The sequence below is a fragment of the Leuciscus leuciscus genome, assembly GCF_965113295.1.
Source record: "Leuciscus leuciscus genome assembly, chromosome: 18".
In the NCBI taxonomy this organism is placed as follows: domain Eukaryota; kingdom Metazoa; phylum Chordata; class Actinopteri; order Cypriniformes; family Leuciscidae; genus Leuciscus; species Leuciscus leuciscus.
In genome coordinates, this window is record NC_138742.1 from 5,031,448 (window position 1) to 5,053,467 (window position 22,020).

The 22,020-nt window shown below is 35.1% G+C and overlaps 2 protein-coding genes across 4 annotated transcripts in view; one reads left to right on the top strand and one right to left on the bottom strand.

The window, feature by feature from the left end:
* itchb (itchy E3 ubiquitin protein ligase b) overlaps window positions 1-13,169 on the top strand; it is a 32,782-nt gene extending 19,613 nt beyond the window's left edge. For both annotated transcript variants that reach the window (XM_082145556.1, XM_082145557.1), the window contains exons 14-24: window positions 387-459; window positions 626-697; window positions 890-978; window positions 2,125-2,284; window positions 2,417-2,550; window positions 4,026-4,166; window positions 7,301-7,421; window positions 8,115-8,219; window positions 8,311-8,407; window positions 10,074-10,146; window positions 11,111-13,169. In XM_082145556.1, the coding sequence (XP_082001682.1) occupies window positions 387-459; window positions 626-697; window positions 890-978; window positions 2,125-2,284; window positions 2,417-2,550; window positions 4,026-4,166; window positions 7,301-7,421; window positions 8,115-8,219; window positions 8,311-8,407; window positions 10,074-10,146; window positions 11,111-11,210 (1,165 nt within the window). In that variant the 3' untranslated portion in view covers window positions 11,211-13,169. The remainder of the gene's footprint in view (window positions 1-386; window positions 460-625; window positions 698-889; window positions 979-2,124; window positions 2,285-2,416; window positions 2,551-4,025; window positions 4,167-7,300; window positions 7,422-8,114; window positions 8,220-8,310; window positions 8,408-10,073; window positions 10,147-11,110) is intronic.
* Window positions 13,170-14,575: 1,406 nt separating this feature from the next.
* znf341 (zinc finger protein 341) overlaps window positions 14,576-22,020 on the bottom strand; it is a 41,300-nt gene continuing 33,855 nt past the window's right edge. For both annotated transcript variants that reach the window (XM_082145561.1, XM_082145560.1), the window contains exon 16: window positions 14,576-15,462. In XM_082145561.1, coding sequence (XP_082001687.1) covers window positions 15,209-15,462 — 254 coding nt within the window. In that variant the 3' untranslated portion in view covers window positions 14,576-15,208. The remainder of the gene's footprint in view (window positions 15,463-22,020) is intronic.

Below are 22,020 nucleotides of genomic sequence, written 5' to 3' on the forward strand. Positions count from 1 at the left end.
AATAAATAAAGATATTGAAAATGTTAAAGTTACAATACACTTAGTAGCAACACTGACATATTCAGCAAGTCATTTGTTTCTCAGTGCTTGTTTACTATTATTTGTGATTAGTTTAACTTGTGAAATCCACTTGAGTCAAATGAGTGACTTCATTGCATGTTTATTATTGTGTGCAAACCAGTGAGGACTACAGAATAGAAACATGAAACATTTCATTTTTTTGTCTTTTTTTGCATTACTGCTATAGATTTAGTAGTATGTTGACTCTACAGATCAATACTTCTATGCAGATTGAAACTAGGACCAAAATATAAAGCAGTTTTAACAGACTTTTACCCATGAATCTCTTTGTATAATGAGCGATCTCACTCTTTGCTTCCCCTCAGTGAGAACGGTCCTCAAATCACATACGTACGAGACTTCAAAGCCAAAGTTCAGTACTTCAGATTCTGGTGTCAGGTGAGGGTTTCCTTTTAATATTCCCTATTTCATCCAAATGTGTTGTTATGGATGGATAAATACTACATTTTTAATTAGGTAACATCTGAAGATGTTCAGAATAATATTTATGATAATGCGAAATTTATATTTTAACTTTAGATTTGTTTTTAATTTTTCCTTGTAGCAATTAGCGATGCCACAGCACATAAAGATCAACGTCAGCCGCAAAACGCTGTTTGAAGACTCGTTCCAGCAGGTACTGCAGTATAACTTCAAAATATACCATGGATATGGTGTTTCTCCATTAGTAGCTCTAGCTTTTTGTAGCTCAGTGGATCTCTGATCCAGGAACAGGTTTAAGTTTCTCCAAGCGCTTCAGACACCTGCACACAGTTAGCATGAGAGTCTCTGAGATGTGAAGTGACGTTGTTCTGGTGTCTCCCGTCAGATCATGAGTTTCAGCGCTCAGGATCTGCGCCGCCGGCTGTGGATCATCTTCCCCGGGGAGGAAGGGCTCGACTACGGAGGCGTGGCAAGGCAGGTTTCATATTTCTCTCTTTCTAGAGAAGAAACACCTAATCGAACCATTCTGTGCCTGCAGACAAATATCTTGGACTTATTTTTGACAAATATTTTTGATATTTTGGCTTAAGACTATGTCTACAATGAAAGTGTACACATGATGTTTATATTTCATGTGTGTATATGAAGACTTCCGATGCAAAAGCCTCTAAAAGCCACCTATGTCAGAAATGAGATGATAATATTGAGTGAATGCTCTCTGCACATAGTATACGCTCATCAAATACTTTCACTTCAAACCCATTCAGAAATGTTGGAGCCTGATAAAAATGTCAATATTAAAGAAAAATGTTAGACAGACTTGGAGGATTTTGCATCTGAAGTCTTTAAAATATGTAAGTCTTCTCTGACTGACTGACTCAGAAAGATAGTCTTTGCCTCCATCTAATGGCGTAATGTAACTTCTGTTGCTGTTCATGGTATGGGACTATTTTTTTTTTTGCAGAGGAAAAAAAGCCTTTAGTGATTTTACTTCATGAAATTCTTTGAGGAGAAAGTTCAAAAGAACAGCATTTATTTTAAATGGAATCTTTTGTAACATTAAAAATGTCTTTACTGTCACTTTTGATCACTTTAATGCATCCTTGCTAAAAATGTATTTCTTTCCACAAAAAAAAAATCTTACTGACCTTTTGAATGCTAGTGTAAAATATTTCAGAAAAAAGGAATTTTTAGTTTTTTGATAATCTGAAATATTTCTTGAGTGTATCATCATATTAGAGTGATTTCTGAAGGATCATGTGACACTGAAGACTGGAGTAATGATGCTGAAAATTCAGCTTTGATCACAGGAATAAATTATATTTATAAATTATATATTATCATATATAATTATAATTATATTTTACCATATATTCACATAGAAAACAGTTATTTTAAATTGTAATATTTTACTAAGTATTTTTAATCAAATAAAAGCAGCCTTAGTGAGCATAAGAGACTTCTTTTAAAAACATTTAAAAAATCTTACGATCCCAAACTTTTGAATGGCAGTGTGTGTGTATATATAAATATAAAAAGTGATTTAGTTTGAAAGCATCAAACTTGTGTGTAGACCTCTGTTAATACTTTAAAATAATGTGTGTTGTGTGTTTGGTGCAGGGAATGGTTCTTCCTGTTATCTCACGAGGTGTTGAACCCCATGTACTGCCTGTTCGAGTACGCTGGCAAAGAAAACTACTGCCTCCAGATAAACCCTGCGTCCTACATCAACCCCGACCACCTCAAATACTTCAAGTTCATTGGACGCTTCATCGCCATGGTAATCTTGTTTTGCCATATTTGCTCATTGTCAAATTGTATTCCAAGTGGTGAGATAATAAAAATTTTAACTGGATTTGGAAAAATCTCTCTGGTGTTATTTGAGCATGTTATTGTCTCCTGATTCCTGTAGGCTTTGTTTCATGGGAAATTCATCGACACGGGCTTCTCGTTGCCGTTCTACAAGCGCATCCTGAACAAGCCCTGGGCTCTGAAAGACCTGGAGTCCATTGACCCCGAGTTTTACAACTCCCTCATCTGGATCAAGTCAGTTTACCTGCTTTACCGTACTCATGAATACTAATAAGCATAATGCATTAAAGTCTGTATGTGCTACCATGGAACTTCAGTTATAGTTCTGACTGATTACCATATTTAAGTACGATTGATATTTACTTCAAAGAACCCCTATAATGCATTTGGGTATTCTGTTTTTTTTTATATATACACTTTAATAATAATAATAATAATAATACATTTTATTTATAATGCGCCTTTCACATACTCAAAGCGCTACAGCATACAAAACAAAAGTCAAACAATCAAACATTGCAGTAAAAATTAAATAAAAAATAAGTATAAAAAAATTACACAATTTATAAATGAAAAGCTTGACTAAAAAGATATGTCTTAAGAAGTCTCTTAAAACAATCCACAGAAGCAGCATCCCTGATATATACGTTAGACTATATACTGACAATAAATGAATACCATCCATTCAAATGCCCACCAGAAATGATTGTATCCACCTTATTCCTGATGTCACTGCGTGTTGAATTATGGGAGGCACTTCTGGTTTGGGGAACTTCTCTTCAAAAAGACTGAAACGAATCATTTATAATCACAAGGTTGCCCTAAATAAAGCTGATCTGTCAGTTTGACTGGATGAGCTGTCAATTTCCCAATTCTCAATCATGAGAATAACGTTATACTTGGTATTTTACATGTTGTATCAAGAATATCTATGGCAGGAGTCTCGTTTACTTTTCCTCGTGATTATTTTCTTCTTTCCCTCTGCATTCTGCTGTAAAAGAGTGAAAAAGGACAACATATACTGCACATCTGTGGTCTGTTCTCCCGAATTAATGTATGATTTGTCCCATTAATAATTCACTGGAATGCACGAAGAATCTCTCGTTTTTCTACTCAAATCCTCACGTCTCTTTCCAGGTTTGTTTTCACAGGTAAATGCAATTTATAATCTGTCAAAATGAGGGAAATCACTTTGAAATAGTATCACGTAATGTTAATGAATATTTTTGATGAAGGCAACATATGTTGCATAATAGATATTCCTACAGTGATATTTAACGCATTATGAACGAAATCGCGCTTTTGGGGTTATTTGATCTGTTGAAAGTACATTGCTGATGCTTTTACACTTTTAAATGTCCTTTTAATGTTCGATGGTTGAAGGGTGAGTAGATTAATGTCATCTCATTGTGACACTTTTTTTTTTTTAAACGTATTATTGCGTTCATAGAGCGAGCCTTTCACTGATTGTTTACAGCTTAACAGAAGTTACACCCATAATCCGTGCAAAGCGTCATGGGGCGTAAGAGTAAGGTGGATATGGATGCTTTTTGTTAGTGCCGTGAGCTGACTTCCTGAGTCTTCTCTTGTGTATGTATGGTGTGATTATAAACCCCACAGATGTTTCTCATGTCTGTAACACAGCTCAGCCTAACGTGCTTTCAGTCACAAACGCCTCTCAAAGTGTGTGTGTGTGTGTGTTGTGTCAGGGATAATAACATCGAGGAGTGTGGTCTGGAGATGTTCTTCTCGGTGGATAAGGAGATCCTGGGTGAAGTTTCCACTCACGAGCTGAAGCCGGACGGTGGGAACCTCCAGGTCACGGAGGAGAACAAGGAGGAGTACATCAGGTGCCGTCTCTCAATCAAACACTCTCGCTGCTAATGAAACCAAACCCCACACTGACACCCTGTAGATGCTTTAGGAAAAGCTGATTTTGTTGGTATTTTACAGGGTTATATTCAGGGCTTGACATTAACACTCGCCAACCCACCAAATGTGGGTGTATTTCAGTAGTGGCGAGTAACACAGTCCCTCATACTAGACACTAGGCGGGTGGAATTTTATATAATATACATTTTTCAATTGTTGTCTCTTAAAAAGGCATCTGAAATAATAAACTAAGTGCAATCTAGTGTTGTCAAAATAAAAGTATTTTATTTTTTTAATCTTTCCCGCAGAAAACACACTACCAGCCGCGCGTTCTCGCTCTCTACTCTGTCCGACAGCGAGTTACACAAACCGGGTTCCTTTACTGGATGAATATTGTTGGTGTTACAAGGCTTGAATTTCGCTGTGGGTTTGCACATATTGAGCATAATTTCACTCATTCACTCAGATTTTGTGCTCGCACCCAAAGTGCGCATGCATAAAGCCAAGTATATTGGCTATATAAGACAGTATAATGGTCATAAAGTGACAGAAGCCTTATATACCTGCTGCCAAATTATGAGATAATATTAAAAATATCTATATGGCAGTTTTTTCCTATATTGGTATCGATGTCCAAATTGTGGCCAGTGAAAATGCTGAGTGGCTCGTAACTTTGGAAAACCACTAGCCACAGTGGCTGGTGAGCAAAACAGCTAATGTCAAGCCCTGGTTATATTCATTATACTTGTAAAAATCCAATTAGTGCTCATATTATAAAGGAGGAGCTGGTTTTGGATTTCCTTCATTTCAGTGCCGTCACACTAGGTCTGCTCCAACAATGGTTTAAAAAAAGCGATTCTTCACTGTTAATTACAACAGAATCTGCATTTTCATGGGTTTAAATAAAATATTTTTCAAGAGATAGTTATAAAAAACAACTTTGTGCTTCAAAACCACTTCTTTCCTGGGAAAAAACTTGATTTTCAAAAGTCAACAAATGTATGACAGCTGAATGTCTCAGTCTCTGAGCAACATGTCATTTATTTAAAGGGGACATATCATGCTAAATGCACTTTTTTAGCCCTTAAATGCATTTTGTTGTATATTTGGAGTGTTTAGAAGTACAGAAAAGATGAAATTATTCTCTTCAGGTGCTTCGTTGATATCTTTATATTCTGTTTTGGTCATATTTTTCAACCGGTTCAGATTTTTCTGTTATCTATGACGTTTTTTGAACTATCACGTCACAGTATTTGCAGCGGAACTGCCAAATAAGGACATTGACTTCCGGCCCAACACTTCGAGCAATCCGCCATTATTATTTCTCGCTGCAATTTTGTAGTCCAAGCTAAAGGATGCAGAAGTTACGAGAGGGTAAGTTAAAATGTTCGGTTGTTGGATGTAGTAACCCACGCGCTTCATTACACCGTCTAATGTAGATGAACTGCCGCGCTTGTGACAGGAGCATGTTTAACTGAAAGAACGAGCAGAGAGAGAGACCCGGTCGCGCGCGCGCGCGCACTCTCTCTCTTCAGAGCCAGGCGAAAGTGTAAACAAGACATCACCGTCTCCAAACTAGACACTGTCTTGCTCTCTCTCCCTCGGACATATTAATCAAAATAAATCGACATGGTGGTAAAAGGTCGGAAGACCAAAGTTTCATGTGTAAATACAGTACACACCATTGCGATACATCCATATGAAGATGTTGTTCTGCAGGTTCGTCGTCTTCATTTTCATCTCGCTCCGGCTCTGGCTCGAACATGTAAGGCTGGCTGGACAAGTCTTCCGTTGTTGACATTTTGTTAATAACGTGTGTATAAAAGTTTCTGTGCGCTAGATAATCCTATCTCTGCTACCAGACTACAAAAATGGCCGAACGGGGTGGAGTTGAACCGAGTGTCACCGCTACAACCTGGAGAGGGGGCGGGGTATGAAGTGTCTCAATATTATTTAAAGAGACCGCACCAAAACGAGTTGCTTTCAGAAGCACATTAGAAAAGGGGTAGAAAAGGGGCCTGTGGAGCTATAATAATGAGGAATTCAGACCCAAGCATTGCAGTTCCGCTTTATATAGACTACAAATGTATGATTTATATGTAAAAAGGAACAATTTAAAAGCATGATATGTCTCCTTTAAGCCATTCAATAAACTTTATGAACTACTCAAAAAGCATTTCGAACGTCTCGGCACGTTTTATAATTACCCAGAAATGAAACCTAGTTCACCCCTCGTGCATGTCATCACATCCGGCAAAAACTTCGAGCTAAAAACATGGACATAACTCACTCATGAGCATCACTCACTTCGCTGAATACTTGCCGGCTCAGTAATAAATAATTATTACCTCACGATCCACTGTTTTCAAATCCACATCGAAGTCTGTCAAAAAATAATGTGCACAGTTCACAGTAGTGTTCACGAGAGCAGCATGTTGAAAATGGCAGCTTCAACACACTGTCTGTCAGAAACGATTGCATACAGAATACATAATACATAATTGACTCCCATAAGCATAGATTTGAGAACCTGACAGGTGATTTTTATAAAATGTAGGTATGTAGTTTCACATGTAGCGGTTTAATAAGTTCCATCAGGCTCATATTGTGGCTGGTCAGAGTCCAGATTTGAACCATATAGAGAATCTCACATTAAACTCAGATGAACTGGGAGACATTTTTCAACTACTCAAGAACTGTTTGAAGCCATTAACATTGAGTGGAACAACACTGACTCTTCTGTAAAATACTGTCTGCAAGTTAGTGAAGGCTATGCCATGCTTTATCTTTATCTACGGTATTTATGCAATTCTTGCTAATTTCCTGACCAGTGATTTGTGATTAAAATGGTTAGAGTGACCATTAAAAATCTACTAAATATTTTGCTTTTTTTGGTTTGTCCCGTTTTTATTTATTTTTTGCCCAGGAAAGTGTGTCTATATATTTATATTTATATATTATTTGCCCATAAAGTACATTTCAAAACCAGGTTCTGTATTTGTAAGATGGTGTCTTTGAAGGTAGATGTCTGTGTAGACTGGGATTGGGATTGGACCGAAGCTGCTGTTCAGTGTTTGTTGGTAGTTAATGTCCAGTTGTTCGTTCTGTCCAGGCTGGTGGCGGAGTGGCGGCTGTCTCGCGGTGTCGAGGAACAAACTCAAGCATTCTTTGAAGGATTTAATGAGGTTCTTCCGCAGCAGTACCTGCAGTATTTCGATGCCAAAGAGTTGGAGGTGAGAGACACTGATTTAAAATCCCATAAATCCCACAAGCCTAAACAAATAAAGCTTAAAGAAGACCTATCGTGCCCTTTTTCAAAGTCTTGATTTTGCTTTTCTCTACTAGAACAGGCTTTCATGCCTGAATGTTCAAAAAACACATTATTTTCCTCATATTCTCCATTGTTGCAACTCCTCTCTTCCCAGTCTTTCAGTAACGCTCTGCTTACTTCCTGTCTCTATGAAGCCCCTCCTTCTGAAAAGCACACTGTGCTCTGATTGGTCGGCTGGATCAGTGTGTTTTGATTGGTCAAGCGCTTTGAGTGTGTTTGGGAAATGTCCCGCCCCCTTACCATAGCCGTCAGTTACAACACACTACTAACTAACTCAACCAGGCCCCGCCCCTTTATTCTGCGTATTAATTATTTAAATGAGGAATATTGTGACGTGTTTGTTCCCGGGAAGAAAACTTGTTTCAGGGAGTTCAGAAACACTGACACTGATATAGAGAATAACTCTGATCTTTTTCATGCTCAAACTGCAACATTACACACTAAAGAAAGATGTGAAAAAGCATAATAGCGTCCTCTTTAAGCATATTATGAATGTCATTAAATTAGATAACAAAGTGACATTGGAATATATTAAAGTGTGCAAATAGTGTTCTGTTGCATGCGTTCAGTATTAACAGTGTTGTTTGTGTCGTAGGTGATGTTGTGTGGAATGCAGGAAATCGATCTGAATGACTGGCAGAGAAACACGATTTACAGACACTACACCACCTCCAGTAAACAGATCCTGTGGTTCTGGCAGGTACTGACACACAAACATCTCCGTCAAGTGTTTTAAAGGAGTAATCTTTTAGATTGCACCAAGTTTTGAGACACTCCATCTTTCTCTGTAGTTTATTAAAGAGATGGACAATGAGAAGCGCATGAGACTGTTGCAGTTCGTCACCGGTACCTGTCGTCTGCCCGTCGGAGGATTTGCAGACCTGATGGGTGAGTTATTTCAGATGCACATCTGTTTTTTTTATATAGCACTTTTTACAATCCAGATTGTTTCAAAGCAGCTTTAGAGTGATAGATAGCAGAAAAATAATGCAACAAAGTTTGTTTCTAGAAGAAAATAGTGTCATAGTCCAGATTAAGGAAGTTATATGTATACATATATACATCTGCTCTGGAGAAAACAGTGATGTTTTATTCACATAACAACATGAAATAGCATGCGCTATGCATTTAACTTACATAATATGAGTTAAAGCAAAACACTACAGGTGAATAAGGTAAAAAAAAATATAATAATTAATAGACATAACTCTATTTCCCCCAGTAATTAATTATAGTACATAAATACAGTTGTTATATATTACAAGTTTTCTGAAATGTTATGTTTAAATATGCAAATAATACAAATATGCACTAATTTGCATACATTTTCAGAACATAAATATGAACGCTGGATAAAGACATGTTCAAAATTCTTGTTTCATTTTGTTGACATATTGGAGTTAAAGGAACACGCCGACTTTTTGGGACTTTAGCGGTGAAAAGCACCGTTGTTACTTCCATCAACAAAACCAACATGACTAGCTAGTCGCTAGTAGCGAGCAAATCACTCCGCCCAAGTAGCAGTGCTTCGCCTTCTGAGAATATAGTAACCAGTATGTATACGCTTAGAAAGATGGCTGTGTATCATGTGACCTTGTTATTTGTACACGCTGTGACTATACAAATCACAACATGGAAATAGGAAAATGGTGGCGTTATTTTGTCACGTATTGGGAGCAGTATGCTAGCTGGAGCTGTTTACCTCCAGTGTTTGTGCTAAGCTAGGCTAGCGGTGGGTGCGTCAGACAAGAGTTACGGCACGCACGGAGATGAGAAGGGTATGTATGGACTTATCTAACTCTGTCAGTGAATAAGCTAAAGTCCCAAAAAGTCGGCGTGTTCAAAGATATTTAATGAGGGGATTTTTGATATCTCTTTTTATCACTCCATAAATCAGAAAATACTGTCAAAAATACATTTTCACCATGTTTTTAGGAATAAAATGTTGTATAAAACCAGTGTGAATGATATATGAACCAACCCGTCAGTAAAATCCTTCAGAATATAGACAGGAATAAATCTGTTTAGTGTATAAGTGCTGCTGAAGTGGAGGAAAACACTTTTAACCCTTTAAAAGATATGTATTGTAATTGAAATCGACTGACGCAAATAGATAAAGTGCTATAAAATAAAAACTTAAATATTTTGGATGTTTTCTTTCCACTCCTCTGAAATAAAACATAAGAAAATTTGCCACACAAAAATCTCAAAACTGACCAGTGCATTAAATAAAAAAAACAGTGGTTTTGCCTGTATTGTCTTTCCTTTTACAGAATAATCACTGGGAAATAATGTAGGATGGGAAGATTTGATTGGATCATACATGTTAGGCTGTTATGATTATAATTGGTTTAATATTATTTTGTCCTGCACACATAGCCTTGCTTACGTCAGCAGAGAAGAAACTTTTGATGAATGATGATGGTGAAAAGCATGTATTAGGAATGTGATTTTGCGATCGATCCGAGAAAACTGCCTTGGGTCCTGTTACTCTGAAGCATGGAGATTAGTTTGAGCTTGGAGAGAGTGATGTTCTTGATCTGTTTGTTCACAGGGAGTAACGGAGCGCAGAAGTTCTGCATCGAGAAGGTCGGGAAGGAGAACTGGCTTCCCCGAAGCCACACATGGTACATAAACTCTCTTCATACACACACCATACTCATCACATTTCTCTTGATGTGATCTGTTATTCAGTAGTTGTGGTGTTTATTTCTTAAGCTGTGTAAGTACAGTGTGCCATCTTGTGTCAGACGAGGCTTTTTTTAAAGTTTTTTTTTAATGATTTGGAAAATGGATTAATCAGTAGGCAAAAACATTTTTAATAATAATAATAATTATTATTATTATTATTATTATTAATCAGCAATTAATATTAATAAAATAGCATTAATCATTTATATCAACAATAATTAATATGATAAAATAACAATTATTATTATTATTATTGTGGTTGTTATTGTTATAAAAATATTATTAGAATAATAATAATTTATATATTTTTATAATTATTTATATATTTTTATAATTATATATTTATAATAGTACTTTTTTATGATGTATATGGTAACACTTTACACTTTACGTTTCCATTAGTTAACTTTAGTTAATGTATGAATTAATATTAACTTTATTAACGTTATTTAATAAAAGTTCATCTGTTTACTGTTAGTTCATGTTAGCGCAGGTCCATTAAATAATATCAATTATATTAATATATTAAAATAATCACAGATACAACTTTTCATTTTAATAATATATATATAAAAAAAAATGGTTAGATGACAACTTGACAACTTAATTGTAAAGTGTTACTAGTTATCATTTACTTTTTTATTAATTTAATTATTCAATAGTTATCTAAATTATGAAGTGTAATTAGTTGTAAATCTTAAAGCATTTTTTTTTTTACTATATTTTTTTTAATTCATAAATTGATAGCTTATTCCTCATTGTTTTTTAGTGACACTCCTAGCACTTCATATACTTGTGTGATATGTATTCATACTTATAAACTGCATATGATAATCTTAAAATCAATAACCTGTTATATCGCAGCTGTAAATAAACCTTCCTGCTTTTCTTTTGCTCCAGTTTCAATCGTCTGGATCTTCCGCCGTACCGAAGCTACGAGCAGCTGAAGGAGAAGCTGATGTTTGCCATCGAGGAGACGGAAGGGTTCGGACAGGAGTGAGACGCTCACACACACACACACACACACACACACACACACACACACACACACACACACACTAGTTTAACTGAGAGGACAGACCATGACTCGATGATCCGGCACACCGGTGCATTATGGGAATATGGGGGTTTCTGCACTCACCTGTCACTTGGTATTCATTTTTCTATTCCCCACGAGACGAAGAGGGCTTTATGCAAGCGTGTAAGATACGTGACTTTGATGTTTCTACATGTGATGAATCCAGCAAGACTTTTCTCCACGACTCCAGGAGAAAGACGTAGTGATTCACGAGAGCTCTGTGAATGTGTGTTTTTATGTTTGCAACCCTTCGACGGGTCTCCTCCTCGTGCCTTTTTTCCTCACTGTCATCCAAGAACAGCTGGGTTGATGATGCGTAGCTCTCTGGAAGCACACGAGCGCCGCTCCACATCCTGATCGCTCGTCCCACGACTGACCAAAACATTCATTCATTTCAAACTGTCAAGAAATGCCCGTTTTCATCCCAAAATCAAAATAGTTTTTTTTATTTTTTATTTAAAACAAATTCATGACAAAATCTCATTGTAATATGGAATCAAATATTTTCCATGTGTTCCTGTTACGGTAAAGTGCCGATCTTGTGCTGATCTAAAAAAAAAAAAAGAAAATAAATATTTAACCAAATTAATACATATTTTAAATAATTCAATAACAACAGAATGTTTTTATACAGAAATGTTGTGTGTTAAATGTCTGACTGCTATGAAAAATTAAAATAATGGGGCAATGCCAAAAATATTAATGATCCTATCATTGTCAATGATCTCTCTCTCTCTCTCTCTCTCTCTCTCTCTCTCTCTCTCTCTCTCTCTCGCTTTAAAACATCTATTAATACAGAAACAACAAAAGATATAAATAACTGGCTTAACCATCTTTTGGGGGTGAAAATACTAACGTGCCTAAGACTTTTGCACCGTGTGTATATGTGTATGTATGTATTTGTGTGTTTGTATTAATAGATGTTTTATTTCTCACACACCATACACACATATATATATATTTTTTTTTTTTACATGTGTATCTTGATTTTGTGGTGAAATATGGCCTTGACATTTCTAAAATGATAAGATGTACTAAAAGTTCCTGTTTTGGAATTAGAGCCTGGAGTTCTTGTTCTTGGTCTCTGGTGTGTTTAATTTCACGCTCTTGTTCTTTAGCACAGATTCACATTACTGAATTATGAAATGAAAATACTCTGAAATGAGCTGAAATTGTGTCATTTTTTGACGCGCAACAGACGTGGCTCACGCCTCGAATCCCTGAAGCGATAATGTGAGTTAATTTTGGGACTAAAACTGGGAGAGGGCAGTATTTATTAGAGGTACACGTGTCTGATTGACAGCGAGTATCGAGCGCTCTAGTTCTATAGGGCGACTGCTTTTTAACGCGTCTTTTTAAGTATTCTGGAAGCTCTTTGGCTGTTCAGAAGTGATACTAGTCTAAACCACTGGAGCACAAAAGCCCCTCTTATAGCGTGCAGCTGTGGTTCAGTGCATTGCATTATGGGTAATAATATCAAGGCTCGTATGGATGACTGTCTTTTTGAATTAAAGAAAATAAATCGACATCAAATATTTATTTCAATAGCTATTTTTATCCAAATTACCCTGTTTGAATGAGTATTTAACTAGTGAAATCCCCAGGACAATGGTTTATTAATATTAAGTGACAAGGCTTTCATTTTGACTTTTATTTCCGACTGATCCATGTAAACCAAACAACTTTGACTCTGTATATGAACTGAATCCTGTACATGTGTGAATACTCTCCTCTCTGTTCTGATAATTCAAATGATTTTAGTATTAAAGTAGAAGCGACTGCTTTCAGGGTTGTTTCAGAGTTTATTTACTAGAGTTGATTTGTATGTATAGTCATATGTGAAAAGATGTTCAGCAGCTGAATAAATAATTCTATGGGAAATGTCTTGTTGTTGGTGTTTGTTTTTTAGACCTAAACTCTAAGATGTGAACCTGAGATGTGACTTTCAAGGGGTCATGACATGAGAAATCAAATTTAAATTTGATCTTTTGAAATATAAAAGGTCTTTGTACTATTAAAACATCCTGCAAGTTTCAGAGCGTAAAACATCATCCTCGTTATAAACAACGCATTTATTTTATCAAGCTCCAAAAACTAGCTTTTTTTATATAGCAGAATCTGTGACATCATACATTTGCATATGACTGTCTCCAGCAAGATATTGACCAATAGGAATACAGCGTTGCACCATAGGCCCCGCCCACTAATATTAAGTATTTTTTAACGGTTGACGACAGAAAAACGATCGCTTTGACGCATTCATTAACAGCTCATTAGACAGACTTCAGAAGGATCCCAACGTCAGAAACGATTGGATGCTGTATTTTTAATCGCCAGAGGATTATATGTTTGTTCGGAGCATTTAAAAAAAAAAAATCGAGGCACAGTGTAACGGAGAGTTCGCAAAGATAAACCGGAAGTAAATGATTTTATAATGCTTTGCCTTTGTCTGTAAATGATGGTTGTATATGAATGATTTCATATGGATAATGTTTTCAAAACACTTGAGTTTTGATATGTTTCTTATAAATTGATGTTATCCATTCATTCATAACAGTGGCCGTTTAACGTTACTGGCAAGCCTTAAAGGAGCCGCGTCTTAATAACTCATTTCAGAATGTAGGAATTAATCGTTTTCTGCATATATATTTGTTTGTTTTTTTGTGTGTGCAAAACTTTATTAACTTTATTAGTGAACCTCAAGGAACATATTAAAATAATTTAAAAAAATCCATGTCATGACCCCTTTAAAAGTTGAAAATCTTTTAACTTGTTACAGCATATTAATAACACAACGCTTATGGCATGAAACCTCACAAAACAATCCACTGACAGCCAATGAAAGCCGCTATAACCGTACAGAGAGCTATCCTTTTACATTTCATACATTTTTACTTTAGTTTTAGTAAATTTAGTACATTCATGAACTTCGAAAACGAAAATTAGATACTGTAATTTATTAGTAACTGGGGGAAAAATAATTGAAGCTTAAATTGAAGTTTTGGTTGTCTTTGTCTCAGTTTAGTATTATTTAATTATTTAGAATGAACTTTTATTTTTATATTTTCAGTTTAAATTTTTGTTGAAAGTGCTTTTTTATAAAACTGTAATAAAATGTGCTTAAGTTGAGGTTTTTCATGTAATATTTATATTTCTTTTTTTTTTCAGCTTTATCTAATTACCCAAAAATATTTGTAATAGTTTTAGTTAACAATAACAACAGCAAGTTTTTGGTCAATATCTCATAAATTACATGATTTATGGACAAGCAATAAAACAAGACATGATAACCATACTGCAAACATGCAGAAATTCAGCTCAGTATTTTATTTTATTTCGTTCATCTCAACAAATGCGAGAAAAAATAAATTAGCTAACAATAATGTTTTAATATAAAACATATCAAATATTAAAGATCAGCAACAGGGTTTTTGTTCCCTTGACAATGATAGAAAACATCATTTATACTCTTGCTTGTGAAGTCGTGATGGACTCGTTACATTGAGAATACCATCTCAGCAGCCGTTTATGAACACCATTTATCCATATTACACATTTAACATAAGAATTAAATAACTTACACTACAGTCTGCGTGCTCACAGCATCCCAGACATTAATATTTTAACCATTTATAAAAAATTAATTCATAAAAAATCATAAAAGTTGTTCATTTGTGAAAATTATCTTGTAAGTATAATTCACTTTTGTTGATCGCAGAGCTTTTTTTAATATATTTATAATATAATAATCCAAAAAATAATCCGATAATCCAAAAGCCAATGAAAAATGCCGATTCCGATGCGAACTTCCAGGTTGGCCTACAAATTAACATCATCCCGGAACCACTCCATTCGTAAACAACATGACGTGTGTGAATTCTGGGAAATACATCTTTGACTCTTCATCATCTAGATCTTCATCAGTCCACCGTCTGGAAGCACATGGGTTCAGAGAGCAGTCTGACGGCTCGCTCTTCTTCCTGCATGTGATCCAGTCTCGTCTCATTATTCCTCTCTTCCTCCTCCTCTTCTCTCGTCTGTTTCTCCTCTCCATCCATTCCCATGATTCCCTCCTGCTGCGTCTCGTTATCATTATCATCATTATCATCATTATCATCGCCCTCCTCTTCGCTTTCTCCGTGTTCGTCAGGCTCCATGGCAGAAGATCCGTCCCCTGAATGTGGCAAACAAAGTTGTACAGTCAAAACAAAAATTATTCAGACACCAGATATAATTTTTGATATTTTTTACCAGCTAGTGCAGGACACTATAGTTCATTTCTGTAAGTGAGGAGAGCAAAATAAAGTAAACTGTGACATATTATACCCAAAACTCTTCATACAGCGACTACCAGTAACATTTATACAAATTTGGGAGCACTTTGAGCTGATCATGTTTTGCTGAAGTGTTTTTTCTTTAATTGCTAATGCTCTTTTTACACACAGACTGAACAAAATGAAGCATTGCTTGGTGATTGGTTGAGCTAAACTGGTATTATGTAATTGTGTAGTTAAATGTAACAGCTGACAGATATTCATCATAATTCATCAGTGAGAGTCTAACAGAAGGACGGACAAAACCAGTCAAATATCAACTGATCTGATAACTCATGTTCATAAATGTTGAAGGTGTCTGAATACATTTTGTTTTTACTGTATATTTAAAAACTCATAAATAAAAATATATGTGTGTGTTAGTGAGTGAGTGTGTGTGTTTGTGAGTGAGTGAGTGAGTGAGTGAGTGTGTGTGAGTGTGTGTGTTTGTGAGTGAGTGAGTGAGTGTGTGTGAGTGTGTGTGTTTGTGAGTGAGTGAGTGAGTGTGTGTGAGTGTGTGTGTGTGTGAGTGAGTGAGTGAGTGAGTGAGTGAGTGAGTGAGTGAGTGAGTGAGTGTGTGTGTGTGTGTGTGTGTGTGTGTGTGTGTGTGTGTGTGTGTGTGTGTGTGTGTGTGTGTGTGTGTGTGTGTGTGTGTGTGTGTGTGTGTGTGTGTGTGTGAGTGAGTGATAGTGTGTGTGTGTGTGTGTGTGTGTGTGTGTGTGTACTCGTCTATCTATCTAACTGGGGACCTTGGTGTCGTTACACACTCACTAACAGGGGACCGTCGAGCCAAGTGGGGACATTTTTCAAGTCCCCTGTTGGTCATGCTTTAAAACATGTTAAAATCAGCCAAAACACGCTCTGGTTAATTTTGTACATTTTTGACCAAGTGGGGACTTACATGTGTGTGTGTGTTTAAGTCCATACTCAGCAGCGCTCCTGTAGGCTGGAGCAGGAACTGCAGTGGCCCATTAACACACGTCGTTCACACTTCTCTATTGTCTGAATGGCTGCTGTCCTTGAGAGGCTCCAAGACTGTAGAGCTGCTGTTTAACTGCTTCAGTAACACTTTATAATAACTGCACGCTATTAATCATTAGTTAAGCATTAGTAAAGAGTTAATTCATTTATAAAGCATTAATATACACTAATAAGCAGTATATAAATGCAGTTATAAATGCTTTATTCCTGTTTTAAAAGCATATCTATAATGTGTTTAATAATTGTATTTTCATACTTTATTAATGATCAATTTATCATTTCTAAATGAAGTATAGCATCATTTACAAAGCAGTTATTTAGGAGTTGTCAGTGGTTCATAAGATCCCTTAGAAAGTGTGAGTAAATGATTAAACTAATTCAATGTACATTCATACATCATACACTTATTATTCAGACATATAGTAATAGTTACTTAGTGTGTTAATAAATGCTTTATTAATATACATTTTTACTGTAGTTCAGGTAGTTATAAAGCATTTAGTAGAGGTCAGTTCACAATTTTTTGTGAGCTCATCTAAAGTGAGGACTAGTTATGCTAGTTATGTAGGAGATTTAAAGGCTGTTAATATTTCTATGTTCTCTATCACTGTGTTGTGTTGTGTTTGTTTCCTTTTTCTGTTTAGAAGATAACTGAGTCTTTAAATCTCCTTTATAAATGCTTTACTAGGAATAACTAGTCCTCACTTTTGCTCACAAAATAGTGAACTGACCACTACTAAATGCTTTATAACTCCCTGAATCTACTACATTTACTCACACTTTCTAAGTGATCTTATTAATCACTGACAACTCCTAAATAACTGCTTTGTAAATAATGCTATACTTCATTTAGAAATGATAAATTGATAATTAATAAAGTATGAAAATACAATTATTAAACACATTATAGATATCCTTATAAATCAATAATACAGCATTTAAAGCTGTATTTATAAACGGCTTATTAATGTCTGCTTTATGAATTATGATTTAACTGTTTACTAATGCTTAACTAATGATTCATTAAATGCAGTTATTATAAAGGGTTACCATATATATATTATATAATATTTTTCAGAATATAACTTCAAATATGCATTTTTTTAATAAAAAATAAAATAAAATAAACATGCCAAGAGGGGATCTACAACTCAATGTTATAATTATAATGTAATTATTATTATATTATAAAGGTATTAATAATGCGACAGATAGTATTGGCTGCCTATTAATTAAAACATCATTTCTACAAAAAAAAAAACAAAAAAAAAAATCAATAGACATGTCCTTATTTTTCTGTTTCCTTTGTTTCTAGGATGTTGATGTACAGAGAAAGTCAGTGTTTGAAATATTGCTCAATTTAAATGCAACCAAACATATGTCGTTCGTTACCATCCAACAGTGGACCTTTCTTTAAGATCTAATTCAAAACTTTTGAGTTGACTTGCTGCATCTGGTCATTTTTAAGAAACAAAAATTAAATCATTTTTTTCATAATATAACTTTAAAAAAATCAAAATTAACAAAATTAAAAAAATTAAACATGCCAAGATTGAATCTCAACTCTGAACGATCTCTACCTATACAACAGTGGACTCACAATAGCCTGCAATGGAACTGTGTGTGTGTGTGTGTGTGTGTGTGTGTGTGTGAACAGTTAAGTATGTCTTTATTTTGTAACTATAAGTTATATATATTTATATATAGGCCTTCATAGATACTTTCTATGCTTGGTTATGCAGTCCCTAACAATTTACTTGCCATTGTTATGTGCCATTGCACTCACACATACATGTCTATATTACTAACAGACCAATGTCGCTCTACACTGGCCAAGTGAGGACTCAATGAACGATATCTATCTATACAAGTGAGGACTTGAACAGTGTGTGTGTGTGTGTGTGTGTGTGAACAGTGAAGTGAACTGGCAGTGAAGTCTGTCTTCATTATGTATATATAGTATATTATATAGTATATTATATATTATGCCTTTTATCACTCGTTTTGAAAACGATGCCTTTACCATCTGCATGTAAACAACATAAACGTGAATTTGTGAAATTGTTACGTCATTCCAACCCGGTCACACTAAATGCGTCTCTATAGCACACATTGTGTTTATTGTGCAATTTATACGTGCATATGATAGGCATGGGTGGGTTTAGGGTAGGTTTAGTAGTGGTGTGTAATATGTAATATGTATTATATGTTTGGTTAGGATTAGTTTTGTAGGATGTGTGTGTATTACACTCAATAAAGTGCGTATTATATCCATGTAAAAAAATATATTTTCGCGTAAAAATTGCACGATAAACACAATGCGTGCCATAGAGATGCATTTTCATGAGATCAGGCAGGTCATGCACAAGTATATAACATGGTCACATGCGTACTTATCATCACGTGTTCACATGTTCATGAGTATTTGAGTTTTTTTTTTTTTTTTTTTTTTTTTGACAAAGTAAGAAAGGTTTGGGGTGTGCTTTTAGATGGGCCTTTAAAATTTGACAAACAAATATCTTCAGTAACTGGATCTAGTTTCTATCAACTTCTATTACTTCCCATTTAGACTACAGCAACTCATTGTATTGCGGTATTTCCAAGTCACAAATCGCTCGCCTTCAACTGGTCCAAAATGCTGCAGCAAGATTTATTCACAAAAGTAGTAAATATAATCACATGATGATGATGATACATTTTATTTATATTGCGCTTTTCTGCTTTACATATAGCCTCACATTCAAGCTGGGGGCAAGCTGGGGCCAGTTGTACTGTTAGAGGGGCCAGTTTAGACCTTATTGTTGTCATATCATTTTCTGCACTGCACTATAGGCATTAACAGGCAAAATACCATGATTACCAATCATTCAACAATGTATTTGCATTGCCATTATATTTTTTAAATTTGCATTACATATTCAGAATCAGTCACATTAACTGCATTCTACGATTTTTGTGTTTTTTTTGCAAAAAGATCAGCAAATTCATCTAGATTTAAGGCCTTTGCCCTCCTTGACTCAATACTTAGAACACCTAAATTGCTTAATCTGTCATCTGACATTGTGGACCTGAGATAGGTTTTCACCAGCTTTAGTGCATACAATATAATATACAATTAAATTATGCTTATTTTAAATGTATTGTGCAGGCTAGGTATAAAAAATATAGGAAAAACCATGATAATATGAAACGCTTCAAAACAGAGCGCACAAAGCGCGTATGCGCATCGCGGGTGCAGAATGATGTGCTCAAAGCAACATGGAGTCACAGTGTTCAGCGCTGCACAAGTGCGCATTTAAAAGTTCACGGCACAAAGCGAAGAAATTTCGAGTGCACAAATCCTGGTGTAGCCTATATCTGTCCAACAGTTTATTGATCATTTGTTTCTTCACATAGTGAAGTTTTAAATTCCAGTTATTGTGCGTTTGATGCCGATTCATAGTCCTTGTGGTGTGAACAGGCACACGGTAGCGAGTCGTTTTAAAACAGCAACAAACATAAAATACAAATACACAAAATAAATTTTATGCAAATCCACAGCCTTTTATCTACAGATCAAGCATTATAATGTGTATATATCATATTGGAGAGAGTTTTACCGTGCATATATATAACATAATATAAATTAACATTACAAAAGTTAATGATAGTACATTTCAAATACCTAAAAATTGACAATTAAGTGATTTTGTTCGAGTCAAAAATATTACTTAACATTAATGAACCAACGGTACACATTTTTTACTTTAGCAATCTTATGGGTTGTGGTCTCTCAGACATTGGCAGTAATAAAAATACAATAAAAACATAGTTTCCCTTTGGACTTAAATTACATATCTTTGTGGTATACGGTAGAAATATTGCACATTTCAGTCTAGCTTAGGTTTTTAAAATAAATAACACAGTCTTGGAAATAATATGTAAGCATGTGCAAATAAGCCTGTATAGTAAATCAAGTTCTGTTGGTCTTTGTGTTTAAGTGAGAAATTAATTCATTTAAATTGAAAGATCTCAATGTTTATAAGATCTTTCAATTATGTTTAACAGTTTTGAGCGTATAAAAGAGTGTATAAAAATGGGCTCTGAGTTTTGGCAGTGGTTGTGTCTAAGTGAAATATGTAGTTTGGAAGATGTAGTCACTGAATGCATTAATACAACATTGAATGACACAGACATTTGCAACACTTCTACAGTAATACCGTAGTAAAATATTTTCAGAATCTAAAAAATTAAATACTATCAAAACAATTAGATGTAGCTGAACACATACAGGTATTAATCTTTCAGTTTCATCACCATCTATAAAAAGGGGAAACTTGGGGGAAATGTGTACTGTACTGTAAACAATGACCATGTGACATAAAATGCTGTGAATTCTGAACAACAGAAAACAGCAGAAATATGTTAGAATTCTACCCGTTATTTGTGTGTTTTTTTATTTAACGTGTGTTTTTGGGGGGTAAAACCTTTTCTAGTGTTCTGGAAGAATGAGTTGATCTGAGAATGAAGTTTCAGTGCATTCTGAATGTGAAATGAACTGCTGTCAAGCTGTAAGTTGGTTTGGAGAAGATATCATGGTCTTTTAACCTGATATCATTTAAGACATCATTTAAGACTGTGGTATAAATGATTGAATGATTTAACCATAACTCATTACTATCCTTGATATTCTAAAATAGGTATTTTTCATGTGTATGTAGACTAGGGTGTGTGATATTGAGTTGTTGCACTTCCCCCCCACACGCAATTTACATATCAATGCAGGAAGGCCTTAAAGGCCAGTGTTTTTCTTAGGTGAGAAAACTGGCCAACAACCCCCAGAGTAGTGTTACCAATATCTGTGCAACTTCTCAAATACACTAGAATAAACTAGAGAAAACGCTGGGATTTACCCTGCCAAATTAAATTAAATTACAGGTTTTTACAATCGCTAAGACACATTTCTCAATATTTAGGTACATTTTCAAAACTCTTCACTCAGTTCTCCTAACCAACTTACAGCTTGACAGCAGTTCATTTCACAATCAAAATGCACTGAAACTTCATGTCTCAGATCAACTCATTCTTCCAGAACATTAGAAAAGGTTTCACCCATACACTTAGTGATACACTTTGTCACACATAAAACAAAAAAACACAAACAACAGGAGCATTACACAATGTTTTCTTTTGTAAAATGCTTTCATAAAACAAGAATGACACTATCTACTGTTTATAATTCACTGCAGTTGATGTTACATAATCCTTTTTGATTACAGCCCAGTTATCATCTATGATAATATTGAGCAGGTGGATACCTATAAGTATATAGGTGTGGTCATTGATCGTTCATTTACTTGGAAAGCCCACATTGATTATCTTTGTTCAAAATTCCGGCAACGATTGTATTTTTTTAAGAAGACTTAGGCTGTTCGGTGTAAATCAGAGAATTATGCAAT